This window comes from Temnothorax nylanderi, unplaced genomic scaffold (genome assembly GCF_030848795.1).
Source record: "Temnothorax nylanderi isolate EJ_2023f unplaced genomic scaffold, tnyl_v1.0 TNYL_tig0037_pilon, whole genome shotgun sequence".
NCBI classification, from domain to species: domain Eukaryota; kingdom Metazoa; phylum Arthropoda; class Insecta; order Hymenoptera; family Formicidae; genus Temnothorax; species Temnothorax nylanderi.
This window is the reverse complement of record NW_027249099.1, coordinates 1,276,648-1,302,945: the sequence shown is the minus strand read 5'-3', so window position 1 is coordinate 1,302,945 and position 26,298 is coordinate 1,276,648. Positions and strand designations below refer to the sequence as shown.

Genomic DNA, 26,298 nt, shown 5'->3' with positions numbered 1-26,298 from the left:
CTTCAGGCCAGTCGTGCCTTCGAAATTGCGCTGAATTGCGCCTGTATCTTTATTTGCTCTGGACGTGGAAAGAAATTTACGAAATTTATCGTAAGCGATCATGGCTAATGTAAAAACCGAGAAAAAGACCGTCATGTACTCCGTAAATATTGTTGTTATTAAATATTTTGTATGATATTCCAGTTTAAACAATTCTGTCAATCTTATATTGGTCAGATGTATATATGCTAAAAAAAAAGATAAACTGTTTGCATTTTATTTGATAGCACGCACAAGCGATTGAGAAACAAATTTAGGATCTTCCCTTTATACCATAAGACTTATATTTATTTTCGTTTGTGTTATTATTCATGTATTTATTATTGTATTTAGCAACTGCAGCCATGGAGCACAGTCGGCGTTTTGCCGTGCATGGAGCAGGTCGCTGGCCCTCCGGTTCCAGCCAGAGTCGGAGAATTCTATAAGACCCCAAGACCACATCCTTGGCGTCCTACTTTGGGATACGAGGTCGTAGAAGCAGCTCCCTTGTGAGTGACTAATATTTCCAATGTTCGAAAGCACAAGCTGCAATTTAAAGGTGTCACGCTATATTTTTAGTACAAAGGATAAAAATTATTTTCAAGAGATTATATATGCTCTTCATAAATTGTAAGAAAATATTTTTCAAATATATATTTTAATAAATAATAATATATGTTATATGCATAAATAGGAAATTATTGTATAATACTCCTCGTACTGTTTTAAAACATATTTCTTTTATTCGAATTAATCTTTATTTAGGCCTGCGCAGCCCATGACGAATCTGCTGGTGGATGCTTGTCGCACGTCGCATGGATTGGCGACGGAGCCGCTCAAGTTCCCGAACTTGGTGACCGGTTTCGATCGCAATCCTTCGCACGCGGCACGTGCCGCGCTTTATACGCGATATACACCATGTGACTGGGTACAGGACCAAATCAAGCTCTACAATGAAGCGAATGCGAATAGGAGCTATTCCGAAAAATTGCGCAAGAGTACTGCATGTTCTGTGCGGTAGGACTTGAAAATTTTTCCTTAATGAATTACATATCTGTGATTTGAGGGTATTTCCCGAAATATATTGTTGCTGTAATATCTACCTTAGAGAAGCCGACGAAAAGGTACAGGAGGGACAAATAGAGAGCGGCCGAAAGCTCGGAGAAAGAATCACGGACATCACTTTCTGGCGGAACGAAGTGGCGTCGGAATTGGAGAGATTAATCGTAGAAAACGGTAAAATGCAGGAGTGTCGTCGCGGCTTGCAGGTTGCGATTCAAAATCACGAGGGACAATTACATATCGCGCAAGAATGTCTTTATCATCGGGAGTCGAGAAAAGGTTCTTCGTTTTCTGACAATAGATCATAAGAGATACAATGATGTATCAAGATTGAAAATAAACAATCAATATAAAAAAGAAGAATAGAAAAATCTTGTAGAACTGCATCACTTAGGAGATTCAATTAATCAGTCAATATTAATAGGTATTGATTTGGTACACGATGAGGTCGAGAGAGCTTTGCTGGAAGAAGTCGAAACTGTGAGAAATTGTGAGAAGAAATTGGAACAGTTCGTGGATAGATGTGCCAATCAAGTACGTTGTAGGCTTGTCGATTGCAGTGTCGATTTTGAATAACTCGCCCTATGATGCCTTTCAGTTAACAAACGGTAGAGCTGCCCAACATCAGCTGCAGATTGATGTGCAGAACAAAGAAACGGCACTAGGAATCGACAGCGTGTGTCACCAGATGAACAATTTTAGTCGAGGCCTGCAATATTACGGTGGCATAGAAAGATATAATCCTAGGTAATTAAATTTTTTATTTATAGATATATCTCTCTTGTAGTATTTAATTTGGGAGAACGGAAGACTAAAAAAAATAATTTTTTTTTTTTTAATAAATTGATATTTGTATTTCACTTTACTAAATAAGATACGTTATTCCGTTATTCATACACTTCATATACTTAAACGTTTCTCTACTGACTGACACATGACTGAAGCTATAACAATTGCGTTTACAGTGTTATCGGAACTGAATCTTGGGCGGAAGCGGCAAACAGTATAGTGAAGAAATCGCAGACAGAGCGAGCAAAGTCGCGCAAATTACGGAATGACGTTGACAGTGCCATAAACGCGGTAGGCGATATATGCGAAGCTTGGACTGAAACCAATAAAGCGCTGGACAGACGAATCAACGAAATGTTGGAAGCGAAGGAAAAACTACAAACGCATTTATATAAGGTAACAAACATTTTCATTTACGTAAAGTAAAAGCTGAGATGGGAGCTCGCAAATAGAGGCATGTAAATTTTTATTAACATTATTAACAGTATGAAAATCCAGAAAGCGTCTAAAGATATCTGAAAAGATCGTAAAATCTTCATAACAATCTTTAGATCTTTCTTGTCTAAAATCTTATGTGCTAAATTCAATATTACGTAATATGTGAATATTTTAGATTCAAGAAGAGATTTTCGACATCGAGAAGAGCATGGTATTAATGCAAAAAACTATCGCTGATAAAAGTTCGGCATTGAAAGTTGCGCACACGCGGCTGGAAGCTAGGACGCATCGTCCAGAAACTGAACTGTGCAAGGATCACGCCCAACTCAGGTTTGCTAGAATCATTTACGTATTCACTATTCAGACAACAATATTTGCACGTTTTATAGGATGATCAAAGAAGTGGAAGATATTAATAAAATAGTATATGATATGAATATGAAACTGCAACAGTATGAGGCGCAACATCAGCAGCTCTTACGTACGAGATCTAATTTGGAAAGTAATTTGCAGTCTAAAGTAGATGCATTATTCATTGATAGAGAGAAATGTATGGGACTCAGAAGGAGCTGCCCAATTTCGTCGACCGTGAAATACTGAGTGTACATAAAATCTTTACAAATTTTATAATGCAGGATACATATATATACGTATTAATAGAGATACTAAAAAGTTTGTATTGCAAGAGGTACTAAGCGAGATGTTAAATTGAATCAAGAAGACTATTAAAATATATGCACACAAAATTATTTTTATTAACAAGATAACTACAAACATCTTTCTGTGATATGTACTATTGTCTATTTATTCGTAAAAATATTTTATGATACAACCAACTTAGATCTATAGTTTAATCTTGCATTTGTACAGTTTTACATCGTGAAACAGGACTTTAAGTATTTCATTGTGAATGTGAATCGCGCTTTTAGAAACATTCACAAGTGATATACTATATCGTATTTTTTAAATTTTTATCTTCGCTCAAAGAAGCTATGTACAGGCTGTACGTACTTAAATATGTATTATAATACACATACTATTTATAGTTGTGTACTTAACACACCCACGAACAATGTCCGTAAAAAATATTGCCGGATACCCGGACGTATATCAATGAGATTTTATAAAAGATATAAAAAATAGTGATTCAAAGACTCTTTTTGACTAAAGTAGGAAGTATCATCACGTTTTAATCCATATTTCTGACCCACTTGAAAGCTGCTATGGTATCGTACACATTTTTTGTTGCCGCATCCGTATCGCAATCCTCTTTCAAGTACAAAATTTTAACGTTATCTTGCATGTGGCACTCCAGGACATTCCATTTTTCGAAAAGCCTAAAGGAGTTCTTTATCGGATCGACGCATAAACTCTCTCCTATTAAAAAAATATTTCAATATAAAAACAACATTTTAGTCTTTTATTCAGTCATTTAGTCATTAATTCAACGATTCAAGCTGCATATATTATTTTATACTATAAGCAATTTTGTCCAACGTAAAATGATATATATGTATATATATATATATATATATATATATATATATATATATATTATATATGTATAGTCAACAGAATTTACAATCAATACATAATTATATTTTATATTTTACCCAAATCTATAAGTGGAATCGCTGAGTTTATACATTATATAACTTACCGTAACTAACTACGCCTCCGTCTACTTTGGTTTTGATTTCGCTCAATACTTCTTGAGTTAACTCTCGTTCACTGAGCGATCGGCCGACCAACTTCCTCAAATTGAATGCACTGCATGTGTACGTGTCAATTAACGGACGTAACATTGTATGTAGAAATTCCATGCGACTAGAATGTTCTGGCTTTAAGCTCAGCTAAAAATAATTTAGAAGCACATATAACTCATCAGATTATTCTTAACACATTTATATATATATATGTGGTAATTTAAAGATTGGTACATAGACGTTATTAGCGATGTTTAAGAAAATAAATTTACTTTATATTCAATCTTTTGGATTTCCCGTTCTCTCGAGTACTCCTCGTCCGAACTATCATCAAAATTTCTCGCGTATCTTTTGCTCCAGAGCTCATCCTCCAGGTAAACTTCCTATTAAATCATTTTTTTTTGTTATTATGATAACCCACAGATTATTCAACTATCTATGAAAATAGATGTACCTCTTTCTGCGTAATAATGCCCTTATGCGAAAGATTCTGTATCGTTTCAATAACTATGTCTCTCAGTTCCTGGCAGGGCCGGGAGAAAATAAACTCATACCTAAGAATGTCACACAACTTAAGTGCTCGCTCGAGCAGACTGTTTTGTAACACCGTAATATTGTTCTCGGCGATCGCGATCGGATTATTGAGCTGGGACTGCAATTCAGCATACAAACCAGTTACTGAAAATACAACAAGATTGCGTTACAAAATTAAGCGGCTCGCCCTCCCTGATTGTTTGGTGTCTTACCTACTATACTATCCATAACATAATACAACAACATAGTATTGCTGTAATACGACAGCTCGATCACATTCGGTAGAATCGACACAGGACGGATCGCTATGACGACGTTTGATTTGTAGGATTGATCGCCGTTAACAGCCTCGGTGATTTCCTGTCGCTGTTGCGTCACCAAACCCGGTCCCAAGATATCCAGCTACAAGTTTGACAATTAATAAATTTGTCCGTCTTTTCTTGCAACCAAATCGTTTCGCTTATCGTCTACCAACCGCGTGTTTAATGATGTCAACGCTCTCTCCGCAAAACGCTACGTTATTTTCAGCAAATTCCAACTCTTGTCTCATTGAGTCAAACACTTCGACCAGTTTGTCTAATGTGCAACCCTCTCGGAACTTATTTAATAATAAAAATGCCACAACATTGGTTGACATAATCGGCATAGATTTAGACGAATCTGAAAGCAATTAAACGATGACTTCAGATAAATTCCGTGAGAGATTATAGGAATATCATATTGCAATCAACAGAAATATATCTATGTCAATAACATGTTTTATAAGATGGTAGAGTCGATAAAGCGAGTAATAATCATCATCTCGACTCACCATATACAACATGTCGGGCGATGCTGTTCACCAATTGTCGTTGTTCTTCCACGATTACATCCGTACCGTAAAGAGACGAATTCGACATAGTGTATTTTAAAGGTCGTTCCGATGGACTTCTTAGAGCTAATTTATTTTGCTGAGCTTGGAACGTCTTTACCATTTCCTGTTGAAAATTATCTCTCCACATTAACAGTTCTCAATGTCATCGATGATGACAGTGGATCAATCTTATTTGAGAAGAATTATCTCTTTCTCTCTCTCTTTCTCTCTTACCCTGAGGGAAAACGGTTGACAGAAATCGATTTTGACGATACCGTAACGACCCATTAACGTTGACCACATGGCTTTGATCGTCGACGAGAAAGTCTCCATTTTCTTTGGCTGTCCCAATTGTTCCCTAACGAAATTTCCGTCCACCAGTCGTTCGTAATTGATCGCTATAGGTATCAGAAACGCGTCCTCGATGGTGCCGTCCATGTACGCGTCGACGATAACACTCAGGATGCCACTCTTCGGCATACAAGGTTTCCCGGTTCTCGTGCGGCCACCTTCCACGAAGAATTCCATGTTATGCCCGGCACGAAGATTCTCCATGATGTACGTTTGAAGAGTTGCGCGATAGAGAAGATCCTTGCGTCCTGATTCTGGGTCGATACGACGTTTTATGTAGAAAGCACCCAGACCTCTCAGAAGCCATCTGTCAACCGATATTGAACGTATTGTCGAAAATATTCTCATAAATGTTAAAATCCTAAAATTAAGATCCTAAAACTTAGACTAAGATCGATGTTAGATTCTAGACTTACCCGAAAAATGGAATCCTCAAGTTATCCCCCGCCGCGATCAATGGGTTCCTTATATTATTTGCGATCATAAGGAAGCTGATCATTATGTAGTCCAAATGGCTGCGGTGGAGCGGCAGCAGCACGAGCGGCAGACCGGTATCATTCGCCTGCTTCAGCAGCTCTATTTGAGTGGGTAACATGACGGCGGATTGTAAAAAACAGGGCAACAGTTTGTACACCAGCCACGCGACTATCTTGAGGAGGGTGTCGCTGCATCTGCTCTCCATTTGCAGCAATATGTTCCTGGCCCTGGCTTTCGCCTTCGCGAGCGCTTTCTCCTCGCTGCAACCCTCATTATTGGCCGTCTCCCACGCGGTTAGCTTGATAGCGTCTTTTAATTTTTCATCATTCAAGACCTAATGGCATAGCGAGAACGAGTTTAACAACGATTATTCGGTCTTCTTCTGAGACTCTGACAGCTCACGAAAGTGAAACTTACCGTCCCCGTGACCATTGGATAGTCATATCTCTTGAAACTTAAGACACAAGATACGTAGTTGAATACCCTCGAGAAAAGCGTGGAACCTGGTGGAACCAACAGTATATTTATACCGTATGGCTGCTGCTGCTGCTGCTTGAGCACGGATTTTACTAAGGTATCCTGAAACAAGAATCAGAATGAAAAATAGCCTTTCGTTCAGATTTCATGAAAAGAACGTAGAAAATAATAAAAAATATGTAAGGAGCACATATGAAACATATAAAATACACTAGAAACAGCTAATTTTAAAATAATTGAATGTGCTTCTAGTCTTTTAGTCACTACTTTTTGAGTCCTATTTAAAAAATCCCCTTTTCCAACGAAGATTTTTAAGACATTCTGTATAAGCGTCATAAAATTAATTGTTATATCTTTACACTTTTATTAACTCACATTGTTTTGATATCCGCGAACGATAACAATGCGCCACCATCGTGATAAAAATCCACGTGATTCCTCGCACATGTTTCTTATCATCAAAATATCGAACACATGCTTATCAATATATATGACAAATTATGTATTATTATTATTAGACGATAACGATTAGCTCGATAACGAACGATCGTTATCTCCAATAAACATGTAGGCCGCGTCAATACTTTTTCGCCGCTTCAAACACAACTTTGCATATAAAAAAATTTTCAGAATATAGTTCCTTACATCTGTTTTCTATAAAATTGTCATCGAATTATCGGGATAATTACAGTAAAAATTAAAAACAAATTCAGAGTTGTTTAATCATTAATCATAGCTTGTTTGAAATATACGTGGAACAACGGATCTCCCCCCTACGAATCTACTTTGGACAGAATTTTTCCTCTTCAAGATTAAGTGCCTCGGCACGAAGTTCACATTTATGCACGCGTCAATGCGTGCGTGCCTGCGTGCTAATTGTTCTTATCCGGAGAGGGTCAAGTGATGAAAGACAACCGAAGCTTCGTTACATAATTAAACACGTGTCAGAGGACGTGTCCTCTAATTAGATAATAAGGCCATAACAGCTGCACCTCTACGTCTGTCACGAAACCACTGTCGATTTACGCTTGATCATAGATTTCGGTTTATTGAAAGTAGAGTCCTACGGAATCCCGTTGGTCACTCGTTGCGCCATACACGCGAATGATTGCACACACACACACACACACACACACACACACACACACACACACACGCACACGTGTACGAGTTTCGCTAATTAAATGATCACGTTAAAAAAAAAGGTTTGTCTCGGGACCGGTTGGATGTTTAAAGACGATCGGTTCTTAAGCGACTTATTTGCGTCGTCGTTACACGTTGTGTGTTCTCCCACACCGTTGCAGTCTCTCTCGCAATACCGAAAATAGATCGCGACCGTAGGTGTGAAGGCGCGAACAAAACGCGCCTCGCAGACACTCTCCACTTCTCAAGGCGCGACTAGCGATTAACGCGGAATGTTGAAGGAAACAAAACCAAGGAAGATGCGCGAAGGTTTGTCCGCGAAATCCGCGATTCCGCGTGGTTAAGAGACTGATTGTGAGAGGCGCAGCATCCAGCCGAGCGATCTCGATTAGATGTATTTTTAGTGAATGACCTATGTGTTGTTTGACGACACAGGAACCTTCCTCGCAATGTGAAACACCGATTACAGAGCTCGCGGCTATTTCTCTCAAGTAAACTTTGCTATTGCGACGATGAGACTATCGTAACATGTATCGTTTTCGTAAATCAAAATGTAATGGATAATGGTTCTCGCGTATATAGATTAATTACCCTAACTTTGGATTCTAAACAGCATGTAAGATAGCCTAGTACACCAAGTGAGTAGACTGAATTCTAATTAAATAAACGTAATGTGTCTAATTGATCCTCAAAGCAAACTATAAAATGCCTTCATTTATTTAAGCATAAAATCTTCCCATTTAAAATAAGGTTATAATAAATCTTGTATATTTTAAGCGCTATAAAAATAAAAAAATGTTTTTTCTGACAGTAAAATGCTAAAAATTTTAGAAAAAAAGGAATTAAAAATATTTATTTAGTACGACATAAAAATAAATCTAATAAATAATATACATAAATAAATTAAATATAAATGAAATAAATCAAAATAAATCTATAAATTATATATAGATGTTTTTCGACTTCGTTATAAATCATGAATGATATAGCTCAGGATAGAGTCTCCGTAAACGTCGCACCTGTGTCAACTTTATCGAACAATGGAATCGAACAATCGAAAACGGCAATCAAAGTCGGAGCGACGAGGTCACTGATATTTAACGATAAGTTCGGTAAGTTAAGTGGGTTAACCGGCTGCTAGGCAGCTCCAATTCAACGGGCTCCGTACGCGCCCACGTGCGACGGATTAGATTGATGACGGTGAACACGCGAGGCATGGTCCGCGCCTGATGATCATCGCGCGCGTCTCGCTGAAAACAACGGGTCGCTGACGCAGCGGACTTGATAACAAAAACTCACCCTGGAAGCGGGCGTGCAGGTGCTGCAGCAGTAATGCAGGAACGAGGCCCTTTGTTTGATCAAGGGCGCCAGTGGTTCAGTCTCCTTGATGCTGTACAACGAGCTCTCGCGTACCTTGCGCGACTGCTCCCGATCCTGGATCTTCCTTCGGTGGAACTGCAGCCCGGCTCGTCGGAGACCTGCAATTGTATGGCGTTTAATAAGTCGAAAGTGCATCTCGTCGCGAACGGATTTCCGAAGAGATTCCTCGTCTAAATGAAAAACGAAGAGGACTTCAGGTGTCCTAAGTTTCACTTCTAGAATATAAGATATGATATATCAATTTCAATATAAAGGCATTAAAACGAGGACTCGTAAGATTATCAGATTAAATTGAAGATATGAAGCTGATAGACCAGAACCAAGATAGACAGTCTGTCACTGATATGAATAAGTAATAAGTAGACTGCAGAGTTCTGTTTGATGCTAACTCGAAAAAAAAAGACTGACAATGAGAGTATATAATAATTACGTTTTAAGTCTGTGAAACGATAGTTACGATGTTTTATGACTCGAAACATTGCGTTAAATAAGGGTATCTCCCATGTTGCAATCGGGAAACGCGCGTTCCATACTCGTTCGAAACACGCTGCGAGAGAATGGTCAGACTCGCGCGCCGATGATAGCTATCGATTGATCACAATTGTATATTCCCGCGGCACGCATTCTTACGTAAGAATAGCTTCGGAACGAAAGAAAAGAAAATTACCTTCCAGGGAAAATCGAGTGGTCGTCGGTTCCGCATTTCGCGTCACTTCCGTCCTGGTTTCCCACTTGGCGTACACCTCCTGCAGACGCGTAGACAATACGTCTACCATTTTATTGGGTCTGCAATTAAAATACAATCAAATAGAAATTGGACGAGAAGGGAAAAAAAAAGACGAAATTGTTTAGGGGACAAAAGGGGATATATACGCCGAGGGAAAATAGAAACTCTTAGAGAACGTATAATAAACGTTCAAATACGACGAACGATGAAGGTATAATTATTGGTATGGTTGAACGGAAATTGGACGAGAGGCAAAATTGAGAAAATTGATTAAGAAAAAAAAATTAGAGAAATGTAGAGAAAATAGAGACAAAGGCTCGTTGAAGATAAACGTTGAGATACAACGAATGATGAAGGCGCAATTATTTCCACGTGGCGACACGACGCACCCTCTGCTATTATGCATTTGATGAAAACGGATGCACACACTCCGTCGCGACGCAGCGATTTATCGATTAAATTAATGAATAGAGAAACGCGCGATCTGCCGAGATGCGAGATTGCGAATTGTTTTATGAAAGGTGGATATACGGTCGATCGAGCCGAGATTCACGATAGCGTGATCACGCACGACGGACTCGACAATCGTCCCACATCCGCCGCGTTAAACGATCCGTTTGAAAAATCAAGGAAGGCGGAAAAGCTGTTGCGCAACTACAAAAGCAGAATGTAAAATAGCTCTTCAATCTTTGCTTGAAATAAAATGGATTGTAGTATTGTAAACAATACTTATCCCTTCTTGTACTTTCTCTTTCTCAGATTCAAAGATCGGAGGAAAAATATGCTACTCGTTTCTCCATGCCGAGAGCACATCGAGAGTTGTGAGCGATTGAGGAAAGTTTTAAAGGATTTTAAAACAAGTAACGATTTCCCGCTTGAGGGACTAACATTTTTCAATAATGATTTAATAATTTTATTTCCGCTTTGAGTGAACAAATAACAAGAATTTTTGGCAGCTTAAAAATTCTAATTAAATATTTATTAAAACGTTTCGATGTTAAAAAACTTAAAGAAAGATCATCAACATGTACAGTTAAATGAATCTTTTCGAAGTTCGGAATATTGCGATTGATATTATACGTATAATTAATTAATTATACAAAATTCGAAGTATAGGTTCCAATGGAAATCCGCACGAATATAGAAAACGGGCTAACTAAGAATCAGGCGCGGTAAATGATGCGCGAAAGTTTTATTTATATTTTTATTTTACATATTTACCAACCCTTTTGACTGCGTGCCGACTAGATTTGTCAGACTTGAAACACAGCTCCGGTTGGAGTAGTAAAATCCCCCCCTATACCTAATTAAATCGATTCGATTTAATTTTTAATGCTATTATGCATCTAAATAACTGTAAAGAAATCATTGCGAAAAATATTACCTCAGCCAGGGTTCAAACCTGGAACTTCCTTCATTCCGTGAAGGTGACGACACCTTCTGAGGTAATATTTTTCGCAATAATTTCTTTACAGTTATTTAGATGCATATAGCATCAAAAATTAAATCGTATCGATTTAATTAGGTGTAGGGGGGGGGGGATTTTTACTACTCCAACCCCGGAGCTGTGTTTCAAGTCTGACAAATCTAGTCGGCACGCAGTCAAAGGGGTTGATAAATATGTAAAATAAAAATATAAATAATTTTTCTATATTCGTGCGAATTAATTATACATTCTACGTGTCTACTTGGCAGATAATGACAAAATGCAAAAGGAGGAATCATTAAACTCGTTTAATTGCATGCAAAAATCGTTCATACGTGAAATGTAATCGATTCATTCATAGACGACAAACAAACCGATAAATAATTCCGTTACGTGTTCTTAATCGATGTGACAGCTTTAATTACGAAGCGATACATCTCGCGCAATGAATTTTCACTTGTAAATCACGCAACCACAGCGCAGCGCGATGCTCTTTAACGTTTGTTCATTTCTAACACAATATACAGCACTTTGTATTTACGATTTAACTGTGTGATTTCTTCTGAGTTATCTGAGTTTTCGCAGTATTTAAGCGCACGTTTAAGCGCGGTAAGCAAAAATATAAAATATTCTACGCAACAAATGCTTTTTCTCACTTTTTCTGCATACGGCGGCGTCGCGTGATTCTCGGCGTATTGCATCGTACGCAGCAATCGCCACGGACTGTACTTCATAGTGATGGTTCAGAGGCGAAAGATTGCCAAGAGTTACCGTCGATTAGGCTCGTACGATCCCGACAATGGCGTAGTAAGTCTAGGGTTACGCGAGAGAAACACTCGGCTGGGAGAAAATAGAGCGAGTACCTCCTCAAGAAAAGCCTCAAGGAAAAATACGCTAAAAATGGAATATTAATTCATGAATGTTATAATTGACGCGTGACATAATTGTCCAATTTTTTATCGTTTAAATTTCTTTTTCCTTTGTCAGCGATTATTCACTTTCGAAGAGTACTTTTGACAAGGTCGAAACAGATCTTATCCTTGCCCTCTTTTCGCGATACAGGCGATACCAATTGGTCCTGGATGCTGATACTGGGTTTATTTTACATGAACAACCACAGTTATCACACAGCCGCAGTTTAATAAATGCTCAAGTTTAATAACTGATTATTAATTTTATTACAATCCATTAATAATTCTTTTATTTTTTGCTCGCGTATATATTCCGCTTTTATACATTTCGCGTCTTTTGTCCAGAATGACATTTGTGCACGGATATAGATTTAGTTTTGAACATTTCGTATACAATAATAACTACATATGCACATCGAAATTCAAACTCGGCCAAATTACAGCACAGTATCAGCCTCCGCTTTGTGCAATTGCTCTTTTCATGTATTACGAAAAGAAAGAGAAAAACATCCCTATTATAAAATAAGAGTGTTTTGGACATTCGCCTCGGAAAGAAAGGCAGTCCAATAACGTGATAATTGTCACTTTCCTCTCCTCCTTCGATAATAGCAACCGGGAAAAGTACGCTGAAACTAGCCTGACTTTTCTTTTGTTTTCAACGCCTTCGATGTCGGAATACTCCGTGACGAGCGCGATAACGCCGACATGTGCGCGCGAACGTAATATAATAATTGCCTGTTCGAACGACCTTTCAAATTAATCGTGCAGTGCCGTTTATGATTAATTTAATACGACTTCTCTCAGCATTAGATTAGATTAAAGAGGTGAAAAAAAAACATAAGTATCCCCGATAACTCCGAGACACACGTGTTACATATGTGGTGAAGCATCGCGCGTATTAATCGCGACTTCTCTGACATTCTGGAAGATAAAAGAAAAAGAGCAGGCTGCTGCAAAGTGTAAATAGAAGAACTTCTCGTATGTTGATGTATGACGAAATATAACATTTTCGTGTCATATTCGTAATGGCCGGCGACGATTGCGCAACGACGAGATGCATTATCGAAACGACGCGTGCGTCAGTATCAATGAACAACTTTTGCATGCGGTAGAAAAGAAGCTTGAGGTCTACGATCTTTTACAAAAGTTTTAATCCGAAAGCACGTTCAAATTGCGCTTTTCTATGTCTATAACCGAAGAGAGAGAGAGAGAGAGAGAGAGAGAGAGAGAGAGAGAGAGAGAGAGAGAGAGAGAGAGAGAGAGAGAGAGAAGTAATAGTTAAAATTTACTTATCGGGGGAACATTGATAAAACAAAGAGCAACATAGTACAATTAGATTTTAGAGCTTTGAGTGATTTTCTAAGTAGCAGTTTTAAGTAGCTTTTAAATAGCTTTAAGATAAGCTTCTAAATTATTTGGAGAACAATTTGTTTAAGGAAGAGGAAAAATCAAGAAAGAAACTGTTCTTTAGTGATTATAACCTATGTTTATAATTTATATCTGAATGTGAAACGCAACAAAGAAGCCGGGCCGGAGTCCATTTTAGAGTACATACATAAGCAAAGGTAAAGTGCTACACGTTATAAAAAAGACTTTATATTTTTCTCTTCTATCTAACTTATTTCTTAATACGCTTCGAACCAAATACAAGTTTTTAATCGAACCCGTAACACATAATCGCTCAAGTAAATGTAAGCCAATGATATGAAAAATCGTGAACTGGTCTCGCATGTTATTTCTGCTACGAGTTTGTTTGTGGAAAAGTCGGTTGATTTAATTTCAAGAGAAAAAAAAACGCGAAATCAATCAAACGCGTATAGAATCTTCGGTCACACGATCCTTTCCGTGCGGATGTAATATATCGCATATCGGTTATATATATATATATATATATATATATATATATTATACATAAACGGGGACTAGATGTTGTTCTCTATGTGAGAAAGGAGTGCATCTTGCATTCGCCACCGCGCGATCTCGCAGCTGATCTGCAAATGTCTATGTGTATGTATCATTATACGTATATGCGGTGCGCAATTAAGTATTTAAAAAAATCGCCTCCGCAGAAAATGATCCGGTTATGCCTCTGCGGCTCTGTACCGCAGACAGGATGGTCATTTTACAAAGCGAAATATGTGCTTATTACAGTCCTTCTACGTTCCTTTTATGTAAAAAAGATAATAAGATGTCACGGAGGTTAATTAGAATTTCCTTAAAGCTAAAACATTACAGGCATAATCAGGTCAGAAGTTATTTGTTTTTAACTTCCCAAAATATAATTTAGTGATCGTAAGTGAAAAGGCGTTCATTGTAAGTTAATTAATTAATTTATCTCAGAGGGACTTAAAAAGTTTAAATCAACAGACTTTCGCAAGAGACGAATGGTTTCAGAGAATAGGAAAAAGTGTATCGATAGGGGAGTTCTTCAATATCAAATGTAATATTGAAATGTCGCAAAAAAGACGAATGTTGTACCACGATATTGATGATCATGCGGATGACCGATACCCGACGCACTTCAATGATACATCAGAGGACGTCGGCCGTGTTTACAGCTGCTAAAAATAAGACGAGTAAGAGTAAGAACCAAGAATCTGGACCCGGTTAACAATAATTGCCAAAGTCCACGCTGATAAGTCTATCACGCCGCGCGTGTAACGCGCGTTCACGAAGGGAGAAAAAGGAGTCCGGGGGAAACGAAGAGAGCGGAAGAGAACGATGCCGCGATTGTACGTAATTCAAAAGATGGAGATTGCCGCCGGACTCTGAAATAAACACTCTGAAATAAGCCATTAATGGCTCTTGAACGTTGGACGGAAATGATAAACAAGTGAGAATGCGGGAACAAAGTATTAGTCACTTGTGCATCCTTCAGTTCTTGGAGCGTCCAAGAACTTTATATTAGAAAAAGCTTAGAAATGTCCAAAAAAATTATTCTTTTATTCTGGTTCCGATTATATCCCTTCGAACTATCCTTTAGTCTATTATTTAAAAAAAATGTCTTGAGAGATCAGCTGATCCGTCATGGAACAATTAGCTTCCTTTTAAATGTTAGAAGAAAATTATTACTTAAATTTCATAAGACACATTTCGCAATACGCATTGGATGCAAATGCGTCACAGTATGTTATCACGAGTACGTTATTGCGTCCACAATGCGTTCCCAGCCAAAGCAAAATTTATTTAAATTGTTCGTCCGGTATGGCTCGAAAAAATGATATAATGTATAATCAATATTCAATGAATACGAACAAGCAATACAAATACCAATACAAACAGCTTTTTTTTTTTAGTAGATAAGAATTTCTTGTGTATAAATATGTATATATAAATAATTCTTATCTACTAAAAAAGAATTATAAATTGATAGATTATATTCAGCTTACGCGAATTTTCTTTTTTTATTACCATACTAGTGCAACGAGTAAATTGCAAACGTCAGGAATGTTGAAAGGCTAATGAACTGGCTCGTCTCTCAGTTTCCTCTTCGCGTATTTTCGGTAAACCACCATAACAGTTCTTTGTAACCAAAAGATCAAACGAGCGTGCTAAATATTAGCAAACAATGTTGTGTAAACTGTGCTTTTACTCTGAAATCGCGGGACATTTATCTTGAGCGTAGATCACGCTCATTAAACGCTCGTTGCTGTTTTATTAGTTTCCTCGACGAAGATCTATGAACTTATTTCCGTCATGGCAGGTCAGGTTATCGACATCGGAACTCCTGCATAACAAAATGTAAATCACGCGCATCTAAGTCACGCGCATTACGTCACTGACCTACATAATTCAATGGTTAATCAAATGATACAATCACAATGGAAATTACCGATTAATCGCAACAAACAATGAGAGTTTGGCGTACGTCAATAGCAAAATTAAAAATACTGTTACTGAAATTAGATAAATAAAGGATCGCTTGATTTTCGCGGTAGTAGTTTTAAAATGCAACTTATCTCTTTTTTACTAAAATTTATGACTCCCAAGAGATTGCAACAACGATCGAATTGTCGTCAAGAAAAGGAAATGTTATGTAACTAGAATAAAACTGGATTCAGATCTAAATAATAGCGTAATTATTATTTTGGACAATTCAGGTGAATTATTCGAAACAAAAATATATTTGTCGGAGCCCCGATTTGGCATAAACGTTAAATATGTGGCGATTACGTTGCCTGCGCCGCTAAGGGAAAGGAAAATACCGTGGCCCTTGTATGTATCAGCATAGGAATCATGCTCGACAAGATGCGGCTGGCGAATAATGGAGAGCAAGGTCGCGGCGAAATTGTGCACAATGCACGTTTGCATATATAGACGTGCGTTTCGGGATAATGGGTGAGCGGCAACACCAGGTGGATAATAATCAAATCGAACGTGCGTTTTCGCGGAATTACGGAATCTACTTCTCTAACAAGCAGTAAATATATCGAGACTTCCGAGCATAGCTTCCGGTAGCCGTCAGCAAGTGCACAAGCACTCATCAATAGCTCTCCGATCAGATTTCACAATCAGATTAGCATTCGAGTAATTAGAGTGATTCTTCACAAGGAGGGTTTATTCTAAGAGACTACCTTTAAGCGGGTTATTAACAGAGTTAGAAACCAGAACGCAATGAATGAAGTTTCTTCAGTCTGACTGAAAAGAGAGACTACAAAATAATACATATTTTATAAAAGTTTGTTATAATTATTTTATAAAAAGACGCTACATACGCCAAGATTAATTTCGTTAATCATTAAATGTTATTCATGCAGAAGCAAAAATATTTTGACTTTATAAATAAAAAATATAAAATATAAAAATATGGTGAATAAAAAATAGTAAGAGATTATCGAAAAGTATTTGTCAGATACTGTAAGCGCTAAGAGGAAATAGATAACATGTCTTTTGTGATACACCTGGCCTAATCATCAAGAATATTTTTTCGAGTCAATCTAGCATCAGCATACGAGGACGTTCTCGTCAACGACGATGTCATTTCCGATAACAAAATGAACCTTCCTATCACGTGAACGTTCCCAAAATAGGGAGATAAATTATTGAACATTGGACTAAAATATTGTTGAACATTGGACTAAAACAATCAGATTTAAAGTGGATTAAGTAGATGTTGTCTTGCGTGATTTATCATTAATCAGGGAATCAATCAAAATTATTTTACCACATGAAAAAATTGTCTTGCGTAAACGAAGGAAAAAAATATAAATAACATAGCGCGTGCCAGATCTATGTTCTTCCCGATGTTCCTTTAATTGTATACATAATGGAGTTCTAACCGAGAGAAATGGTAGTTGCTCGACGTAATAATAAAAACTAAAAAGTTTTAAATTAAATCGCAGACAGGAAGAAGTGTAGTTTGATGTTGCAAACGCAACTCCGTTTCTCTGTTTTTATTCAAGAGTCAATGAAAGACGATCGCAAAGAGCGAAGGAAAGTGAAATTCTTTGTCACGTCGCGTCGGAAGCGCATGACTTTAATACTAAACTAATTATTACATTTCAGAACGTTGTATATATGAAAATATCATATATAAGGGTACTATAAATTATGTGATAATTAGAAAGTATAAAACATAAGAAGTTTCTGTTTTCTATTGAGTCATTTAGCGTTCAAGCACGAAGGTATATCTTCATCAATAAAATGAGCATAAAATTGGCGACGAAACTAGACACAGTGTCTCTTCTTCCCCACAAACCTATTTACATCATTGACAATCCGAGGCTCGATAGCCTACATTTTAACGCTGAAAACGGTTGTTTGATTCGTGCTAACTTTCTTTACGAAAAACTCGAAATCAGACAAACGCATTCATATTAAATCGCGCATGAATATGATAATTTTCCATTCATTTGTGTATTTGGTGATTTGATTCCTTTTTTATAAAATCGCCAACGCTTTTATAGAATGCAACGTGTGGACACCGGTAATTCTATAAAAGATTTGAAGGTTTTATAAAATCATCGCTTTTCAATCCGCTTTTAGGAAAACATCTAAATCACTGAGACAAGAATCATTAGTCTTATTTATAAAACTGATTTACCTGAGATTAAAGAAATAGCAGATTACTCCGCAGAAGAGGAAGATCTCGATGAGGCCGTCCATCCTCGTTTACGACGCGAAATCCGGTGCAAGTGCAAAAAGAAAAAAGAAAGGAAAAAATAACTGTTCTATGCGCACTACACCTCTGTCAATCGATCAGATGCTGCACGTCGATGCCATGATCGTTTCCCACGATCGGATCAGCAGGGTCGCGGGATCGTCGGCACCATCGATCGTGCGGCCCGTGAGATCCATCGATCGGGGAGTTGCGCAGATCGCTCGCGAGCGAGTGAGCGGAGGGTCGCGGCGATCCCGAATTTCCTGACGGCCGGCGATTAGGTACCGTACGATCGCGCCAGTCCAGCCCGGTCGATCCGGTGTCGTCGACTATTGTCGACTTTCTACCGCAAGTACGTTAAGTAACCACCGAGCGAACCGAGCCAAACCGAACCGCTCCGCTCCGCCGCCACCGCCGCCACCGGAGGACGGTTCACTGACTCACTGACTCCGCTGCACGACGATGATGATGGTGCGGTGGGCCGGCCGTATTGTTGCATGCATGCGTGCGTGCATGCGTGCATTCGAATGCGTTTTTCAAGGTACATCCGTCAAGGGGAGCGGAGCTAGCGCATGACCTTCTGGATCACGCGAGACGGAGAGGGGCCCGAGCGGGAGCTGCGTAAAGGTCCGGATCGCGGAGAGCGCGGATTCTCCCCGTCAGTCGGTCTGAACGCAGGCCGGCCAGATCGACTTTAGCTGTGGAACGTCCGGTCCGATGCAAATTGCAGCGCGATCGACGATCCCTCTGAAGAAGCACGAGGATAAAAAAAAATAGAATAAAAGAGCGTTTACTCGCACGCTCGCGTAATTCTTGAGAAAAATTATGTTAAATTATGTTACTCTTTGTGACAATTAGCTACGGTTGTCGCCTAAGATCCAGCGCAACTATACCATTTCTAATTCAAACGAGCAAGTCTAAAAAGATCAAAAGATGAAGATTATCAACGATGTTGATTATAATTAGTAGCGTTCTAAAAAGAATATATGCGTAAGAAGACATGTAGATTTTCAAGTTACACGTGTCTTCTTACTCTATACAATTTATTGGACGATCTTTATCACGCTGAAAGTTTCTGCAACGATGTAAAGGTGAGAAACATGATAAATTTCGAGGGACGAATACTTATATACATGAAAAATTGAATCGTCTTCTATTCAGGAGCAACCTGAATGCAAATTGTCACCGAGCAATAAGAATTGTCATCGTGCGGTCAGAAGAAAAGTGAAGAATTACTTCTCAGCGTTTTATTGAAGCAGCCTCAATACAGTCATCCTTAGAAGTTGGGAATGAGAAATGCGGACGCATTATGGCACATTCAAATGGATTTTGATCAATAGATAAAAGAACAACGTTATTTATGCGTACGATTACTTAGATGACTTTAGATTTTAATTGAAACACTCGGCACGAATGTCGTTCCTCTATAAGTACGTATAGTAAACAATAAATATAAAGATATACTTCGTTTTTTATTTTTGCTTTAAGTGACGGCTATTTTCCTGTTTTACCCTACCCAGGATTTTATGTTATACTCGAAAAATTGATGCAAGTCTATTTCATCATTATGATTATATTTATTGATTAGAGATTCATAAGTCTTTTGGTTCTCTTAATCACTTAACACGAATCGTTCTTGTAACAGGAATTTAATTTTACTAAGCAATGCAACTTGCAGGATAATACTTTCTCGCTTTTCCCGTTTAGTGCCTTATTGGTGAACTTGACTACTCGATTTTGCTCGCTTAGATACCGCGTATCATCTACTAATCAGTAATACGACTTTATTCTATACTCTGGTTTGTTAAAAAAATCTATTAAATTAAAACTGAGTTCAATTTAACTCTCTTTCGGGCCCTCTGTCTCTCTCTTTCATTTTTCTATATTCGCGTCCACGAATTTCCTATCTTATTTCGTGTATTCGTACATATTTACCGCAATGTTTCATCTCGATATTTCACTCGTTCGAAACAGTTCCGAGATAATTGTAGAAGCTAAAACGTGCTCCTCGACCCGTGAGACTTTCTCTGTTCGTTGGGTTCTCGACGGTCTGAAAGACGATCCCCAGGAAAACCCACGACTTTCACGTGTTTAATAAAAAAAAACCACACACACACACACACACACACACACACACACACATACAATTAAATGAAAATTAAGCTCGAATTAGCGTCACGCACTCGTGCGATGCGATCGTGGAAATTCAGAATGGAAAGCGCACCGTCAATAGCGGAAGTTTGTCGATGAACTCTAGCGATCATTAACAAGATCGACGAGGCGAGTAGAATAGCAACGTTGCAACGAAGACATTTAGATTGCGTTCCAATTGGGGAATCAATCGTGAAATTTGCCACGAGGAGAAAGATTTTCACGAAAAACAATTAATGAGACCGTAATATATCGTGCATAATTTTTTTTTTAAATCGTAAGCTTCGAAGATGAGGAAGATGTGGACCACCTAAAGTCGATCTTAAACCTTCTGAAGCCTGACGAAATCCTCGAACGACTCGAATTGCGGATAAATCGTTACGCGAGCGTGCGATCAATGCGGGGGTGTCACTTGTCCGATTAGCTTTTTATCGACAATTAACGGTGTTTAAAGATGCACGTCATCCGACGACGCGGCGATCTGCGGCTCGTTTCGACGTGAGTGCCGGAGAGCGGACGGACCGCGACTGCATCCGACCGCGTTCACGGGATGGCATACAACCGAGAAGAAGGTCGATGATGCACTCGTGATCTACAATGCGTTTCTACGCGATTCCCCCGGAGTTCCGGTTTCCGGTACCATGGAATCGAGAACTTTATAGCTCTCGAGCCGTTTTGCGCCACGACGCGCTCGGGGCTCCCGAGAAATAAAAGAGGAGACGAAGAGGAACCGAACGGTGACGTTTCATGTTTTTAATCACGGCAGAATCGCGTTACTCGGACACGACCAATCGGGTTACACCAGTACTTGCGACAGAAGCGTGCTTTTAATTGCCGCTGTTCCCGATGATACACCACTAAACAACCGCGTGTTTATTGCGATTAACGAAGAGAATGCGCGAGAATGTATAGATACAAAAGCGTTGAGATGACGTCCCACTACCTAAGTCTCTACTGAATTTAAAAAAGAGAGAAAGAGAGAGAGAGAGAGAGAGAGAAAGAAATTAGACTATTTAATGTGTATAAAAAAGAAATACAGCTTGTTATCATCTTATGCGATTTTTTTATGTACAATTCTTACGTACAAATAACGAGATGAGTGTCCAAAAACAGATTTTCTTCAAGAGAGAGAAAGAGAAAGACAGAGCAGGATAACAAAAGTGTATCTATCTGAAGGTCCTTTCTCAAAAATATCGCATTCCTAACTAGAGTAGACACTCCACTGGTATAATTTTGATTAATATTTCTTTCTTTTTTGATTAATATTATATTTCTTTAACATTAGGAATTGGTAATTCTACTGCTGGCCAGCTGACTGGCAGTGAGAAAATGAGATTATGTATGAAGATATTCCCAGTGCGTGTATTTATATAACATTTATCTCATATTTAGATAAGTGGGCCTCTCGCGTTATGCGAAAATAAAATGCAATAAATTTGTGTATGAAAGCCACAAAAATATTAAAAAAAATGTATGTTCTCCTAATTGTAACATAGACTCTGAATAATTTGTCCTTTAGTATTTCTTTTTGTTATATTAAATACAAGATAAAATATTAGTTTTATTTTTTAATTATAAAAATTTACTTTTTTTAACTAATATTAAAATATTAATTTGCTAATATTTTTGAATGTGCACGATAATGAAAAGCCCTTGTACTTTACATTTTACAATTGTTATTAAATTTTTGCAAAAATGTATTATTATTTTTATCAATGTTACCCTATAAATTTAGGGGTAACGTGGGGTAACGTTCCCCAAATCCATGGGTTAACACTCCTAAAATAATAATACAGCACTTATATCCAATATTCGCTACGAACTCCACTAATGTCCATTTCTACCAATACCGATTAACTTTAATCGCGGTTTAACTTATAGATAAAAAGTAAATTAAACCGAGATTAAAGTTAATCCGCATTGGGGTAGAAATGGACATTTTAGGAAACTACGTAAATAAAGTTGTTTCAGAAAAAGGTTAATGTTTCTCTAATAGTAAAATCGTTAATATCGATCGAAATTATTAAATTAATTTAGTACGAGGCGCGTATACACGATCGAAGTCTATTTTCGTTTCGTCGATTGTACGCGCAAGGACGCTGCCTTGTCCAGCTTCGGACTCTACTTAGAAAATGCTGGACGAGATCCGACGTACCTACCACGACGGCCTGTTCCGTGCCGCGCGAGCCGTGAATTAATCCCATTGAAAGCCATTAGGCGTTTTATAACGGTCCTCATTGTGCGCCAATTTGCGAATGTGCATTAAAATCGCGGATCGGCCCCCGACCGTCCGGGAAGGCTACATCTGGCTATATCTGTGATTTATGCGAGATATACTAGCTTCGTCGCGTATGAAACGTCGATTTTACGCTAATATCGCGCGATGTTGATCAGGAATTCGTTTGTTTGGGTAAATATACACGCACATGACGCGCCTGTTAAGGTCGTTGTACATTAGTCGCAAGCAGCCAATCGCACGAACGCAAGCAGTATCACTTCCGGTCCCATATAGCAATTGCAAGATTTGATCAAATCCAAAATTTGCGTCTCTGCCATCATCTTCATGAACGTTCACGTCCAGAGATTCATCTTTTCTCCATTCCAAATCACTTATTATTAAAATAAAAATTTTTAACTTATCAATATCTTTGCGGGTTACAATAAAACACGAAACGAACGAGCAAGCCAAATAGACAACGGAGCTCGATGCCATGACAACGGAGCTCGATGCTCATATTGCCTGTCACATATCGCAGAGACGCAAATTTTAGATTTGGTCAAACCTTGAGATTGCTATTTGCGACTACGTTACAACCGGATGTGGTACTGATGCTTGCGAAGAAAGCAATACTACTTACTTGTACTATTAGCAGTTCTGCTTGCTTAGGACATGTTGATAACGACATTTTTACAACAAATCTTTTCTTTGATTGGCTGTGACTTAGGTACGACTGCAGTGTAAAAGGTCAAATTGCAAGCCTCTTGCGACTTGCGACAATATGGATTGCTTGCGACTAATATAGAACGACCTTTTTACGTGCCATTCGAAACAACTTTTTCTTCGCGTTTTTATCAGTAACGAAATCGTAATTCTTGCGACCCACGAATGCGTAGTAATAACATGTTACGCATACATAGGAATAGTAAGAAATAACTATCTTTGTTGTTACTTTGCAACGATAGACATGACAAAAAAAAAAGCTATTACGCACAAGTATGTTTATAAAGGGCAATTTTACAAATGGATACTAATGTTTCTTTGTAATTGCTTCTACTGAAAAAATTTCGGATATATATGTTCTTTCATAGCACATGAAAAGGAAACACGAGTTCGATCGTTCTTAATAAGATGACGAGGATAATCAATTGCAATTAGTGCAAATCGATTGAAATGAATACGTCATGAAATAAAAAATCTCTCATTAACGTAATTGTATAATTTGCCTGTTTTATGATCTGCTTAGGTTAAATTGAGCGGTTCAGTAGATTTTCGGTGTGTTGTCATGAATTTAAGAACAAGCAGATAAATAGAAACTTGATTATCTGAAATAAGCGATAGAACGGAGCGAGACGAGAAAGCGTAACGCAGGAAAATATAGAAATTTTTTTCAAATATTCACATCGCTTGATTTGTTGCAATAGATAATGTTTATGAAAAATAAGCTTCCAGTATTTTTTCAACTCAACTCAGTATTGATTTGTAATTCTATTTTTTTGGAGCTTAACTAGGTATTAATTTATAATATTTAATTAAAAAAAAAAACACGAATTATGCATGCATGAATGTATGCGAATGCGACAACTACCTTCTTGTAACACTAAACGTAAAAATGGCTACTGCTGCGCGCAGTATAAATGATTAGGTATCAAGCATATCAAAGCACTTGTGATGCAATTTTATTGATAGAAAATTCATGTTCGTAAAATAACATTAAAAACGTATTGAAAATTAACAAGATCATATGCAATTAGAGACTAATGTTAATAATACAATATCTGTTAAAACGTCATTTTTATCGGTGTAGATATATATGTATATAAGTAGGATCAATAGACGTCGTTAAGTCTAATGACAAATATACATGCTTCAGTCTTTAAAATTTTTAAACTAACTTCTTCAAAAATCTCTTACTCCGATAATTACTAGTTAATCTTATTATTATTTCATTATTTTATTTTAAGTAATGAATTTTATTATAGTATATACGTATACTGAATATGTAAGTATATTGAATATATACGTAATTAATTAGTAAAATTATAATCAATTATAACAAATATATACACAATTAATGTATTAAAATATGCTACCAATATTTTCTGACTGAGGGAATACCGTTCACAAATTTCGGTGAACCATGGTGATTACGTCCGAATCCATGGGCGGTATTCATAGTCGGATCTTATATCTAAGATTAGCTTAAGTCTGGTCAAAAGCAGTCTTAAGACTTAAGACTCCGTCCAGCCAATCAAATGACCGTATTAGCAACTTGAGACATTACTTAAGGCGGTCTTGAAATAAGATCCGACTACGAATACCGCCCCATGTCTTCCTTGAAAGGAGAAAGTTAGTCGATTTCAAACGTAATATCTGTAATTTCTCTCGTAATACAATGAACCTTTTCCAACTAAACTGTTATTAGCACGTAACTCGTGTTACCGTGCGCATCAGATGAGATTGGAAATACAATCGAGTCACGCGACACGCGAGAGAGCATTTCCGGACTTCGGGCTTCGGAGCTACGTGGTGAAGTCGCTATATCAACATAACCTCTCGTGTAACGCGGTTAAAACGCGATCAAATGTGATAACGGTAACTCACCTCTCTACGAATGCTCGAATAGGATTCCCTCGCTCGCGATTCAGCTACCGTGAATGAGAATCGGACGATTCCACGTGTATCACGCCATCAGCTGACGTCTTATTTTTATATTGGCTCCTGCCTCTCTCTACAGAGGTCAATACGGCTGAATACAGTGAATGTGAATACGGCCAAAATATCAGCTGACGTAAACGTAATGCACGCATGGACGCCCACGAATCCGAGCGGTGATATATATGGCACATGAATCTGAGCTGATTTCGAATGAAATCGCGAATTTCTCTTTCCTCCTCCCGCGAATTCTACTATCAACTAAATCCGAGGAAGGAATTTAAGGGCGTGGTACGTTACCTTTCACCAATAAAGATGCGTTTAATTGCACTTTTGGGCTATTATTTCGTCGAAAAGCCTCGCTCGTAAAACGTGTTTTGAACTCGCGTGACGCCATTTGTTTCGTCATTTGCGCGAGGCGAGAAAGACAATTGGTTTACTGTCGATAAAGTCACTAATGAGTCGGCCGATAATGTTACTAGCGACTTTACCGACCATTGATGTAATATTTGGTATAAAATTATATCGGCAGTTTCTGTTCGAAACCGCGGCAAGGTATTCGATCAGCTGAGAGACGGCATTTCAGTGATTTATTGATATTGCGAGAATCGTTCTAGATTTATTCGAAAAATTTCCGAGATTCTACGTACGACAATTATAACCACATTATAATGCAGTCTCAGGAATTTATAAAATATCAGGCATAATGAGACAGCTAGGAGGTAGCATAATTCAGTTTTAAACTCACTTTTTCTATACTACACTTTTCCTACATTTTCCATTGTTATTTATAACATTATTACTTCCATTTATATTTCATTTTACGCAATTTGCAATTTTCTAAATATATTTTTGTTAATATATAGGAGAGTGTGTATGCTC

At 37.9% G+C, this 26,298-nt stretch overlaps 2 protein-coding genes across 8 annotated transcripts; one reads left to right on the top strand and one right to left on the bottom strand.

Moving 5' to 3' along the window:
- Positions 1-19: 19 nt before the first annotated feature.
- Positions 20-3,429, top strand: LOC139771271 (tektin-3). The gene is made up of 9 exons (XM_071703926.1): positions 20-142; positions 373-527; positions 784-1,035; positions 1,127-1,359; positions 1,505-1,614; positions 1,679-1,827; positions 2,046-2,265; positions 2,483-2,637; positions 2,697-3,429. The coding sequence occupies exons 1-9, from the start codon at positions 101-103 to the stop codon at positions 2,905-2,907; spliced, it is 1,527 nt and encodes a 508-aa protein (XP_071560027.1). The 5' UTR covers positions 20-100; the 3' UTR covers positions 2,908-3,429.
- On the bottom strand, positions 3,039-25,823 carry Mino (glycerol-3-phosphate acyltransferase mino). 7 transcript variants are annotated; one of them, XM_071703919.1, is made up of 14 exons: positions 25,366-25,531; positions 18,336-19,139; positions 9,896-10,014; positions 9,148-9,326; positions 6,646-6,807; positions 6,168-6,562; positions 5,635-6,058; positions 5,359-5,524; positions 5,023-5,207; positions 4,760-4,949; positions 4,468-4,691; positions 4,286-4,396; positions 3,968-4,160; positions 3,039-3,684 (listed from the first exon to the last, which is right to left on the bottom strand). In XM_071703919.1, exons 2-14 carry the CDS (start codon positions 18,395-18,397, stop codon positions 3,497-3,499), a joined length of 2,598 nt encoding a protein of 865 aa, XP_071560020.1. In that variant the 5' UTR covers positions 18,398-19,139; positions 25,366-25,531; the 3' UTR covers positions 3,039-3,496. The 7 variants fall into 7 exon arrangements, with proteins under 7 accessions (XP_071560020.1, XP_071560018.1, XP_071560023.1 ...); XM_071703917.1 differs by lacking the exon at positions 25,366-25,531 and adding an exon at positions 20,872-21,067; XM_071703922.1 differs by lacking the exons at positions 18,336-19,139; positions 25,366-25,531 and adding an exon at positions 25,717-25,823.
- Positions 25,824-26,298: the final 475 nt, after the last annotated feature.

Coding starts and splice junctions, on each gene's coding strand:
- LOC139771271 (XM_071703926.1), top strand. CDS start 101: ATGGCTAATGTAAAAACCGAGAAAAAGACCGTCATGTACTCC. Junction 1,036..1,126: donor AGTACTGCATGTTCTGTGCG/GTAGGACTTGAA, acceptor TATCTACCTTAG/AGAAGCCGACGAAAAGGTAC. Junction 1,828..2,045: donor ATAGAAAGATATAATCCTAG/GTAATTAAATTT, acceptor TTGCGTTTACAG/TGTTATCGGAACTGAATCTT.
- Mino (XM_071703919.1), bottom strand. CDS start 18,397: ATGGACGGCCTCATCGAGATCTTCCTCTTCTGCGGAGTAATCTGCTAT. Junction 4,692..4,759: donor TGTTATGGATAGTATAGTAG/GTAAGACACCAA, acceptor TTGTATTTTCAG/TAACTGGTTTGTATGCTGAA. Junction 4,161..4,285: donor TCCAAAAGATTGAATATAAA/GTAAATTTATTT, acceptor AATTATTTTTAG/CTGAGCTTAAAGCCAGAACA.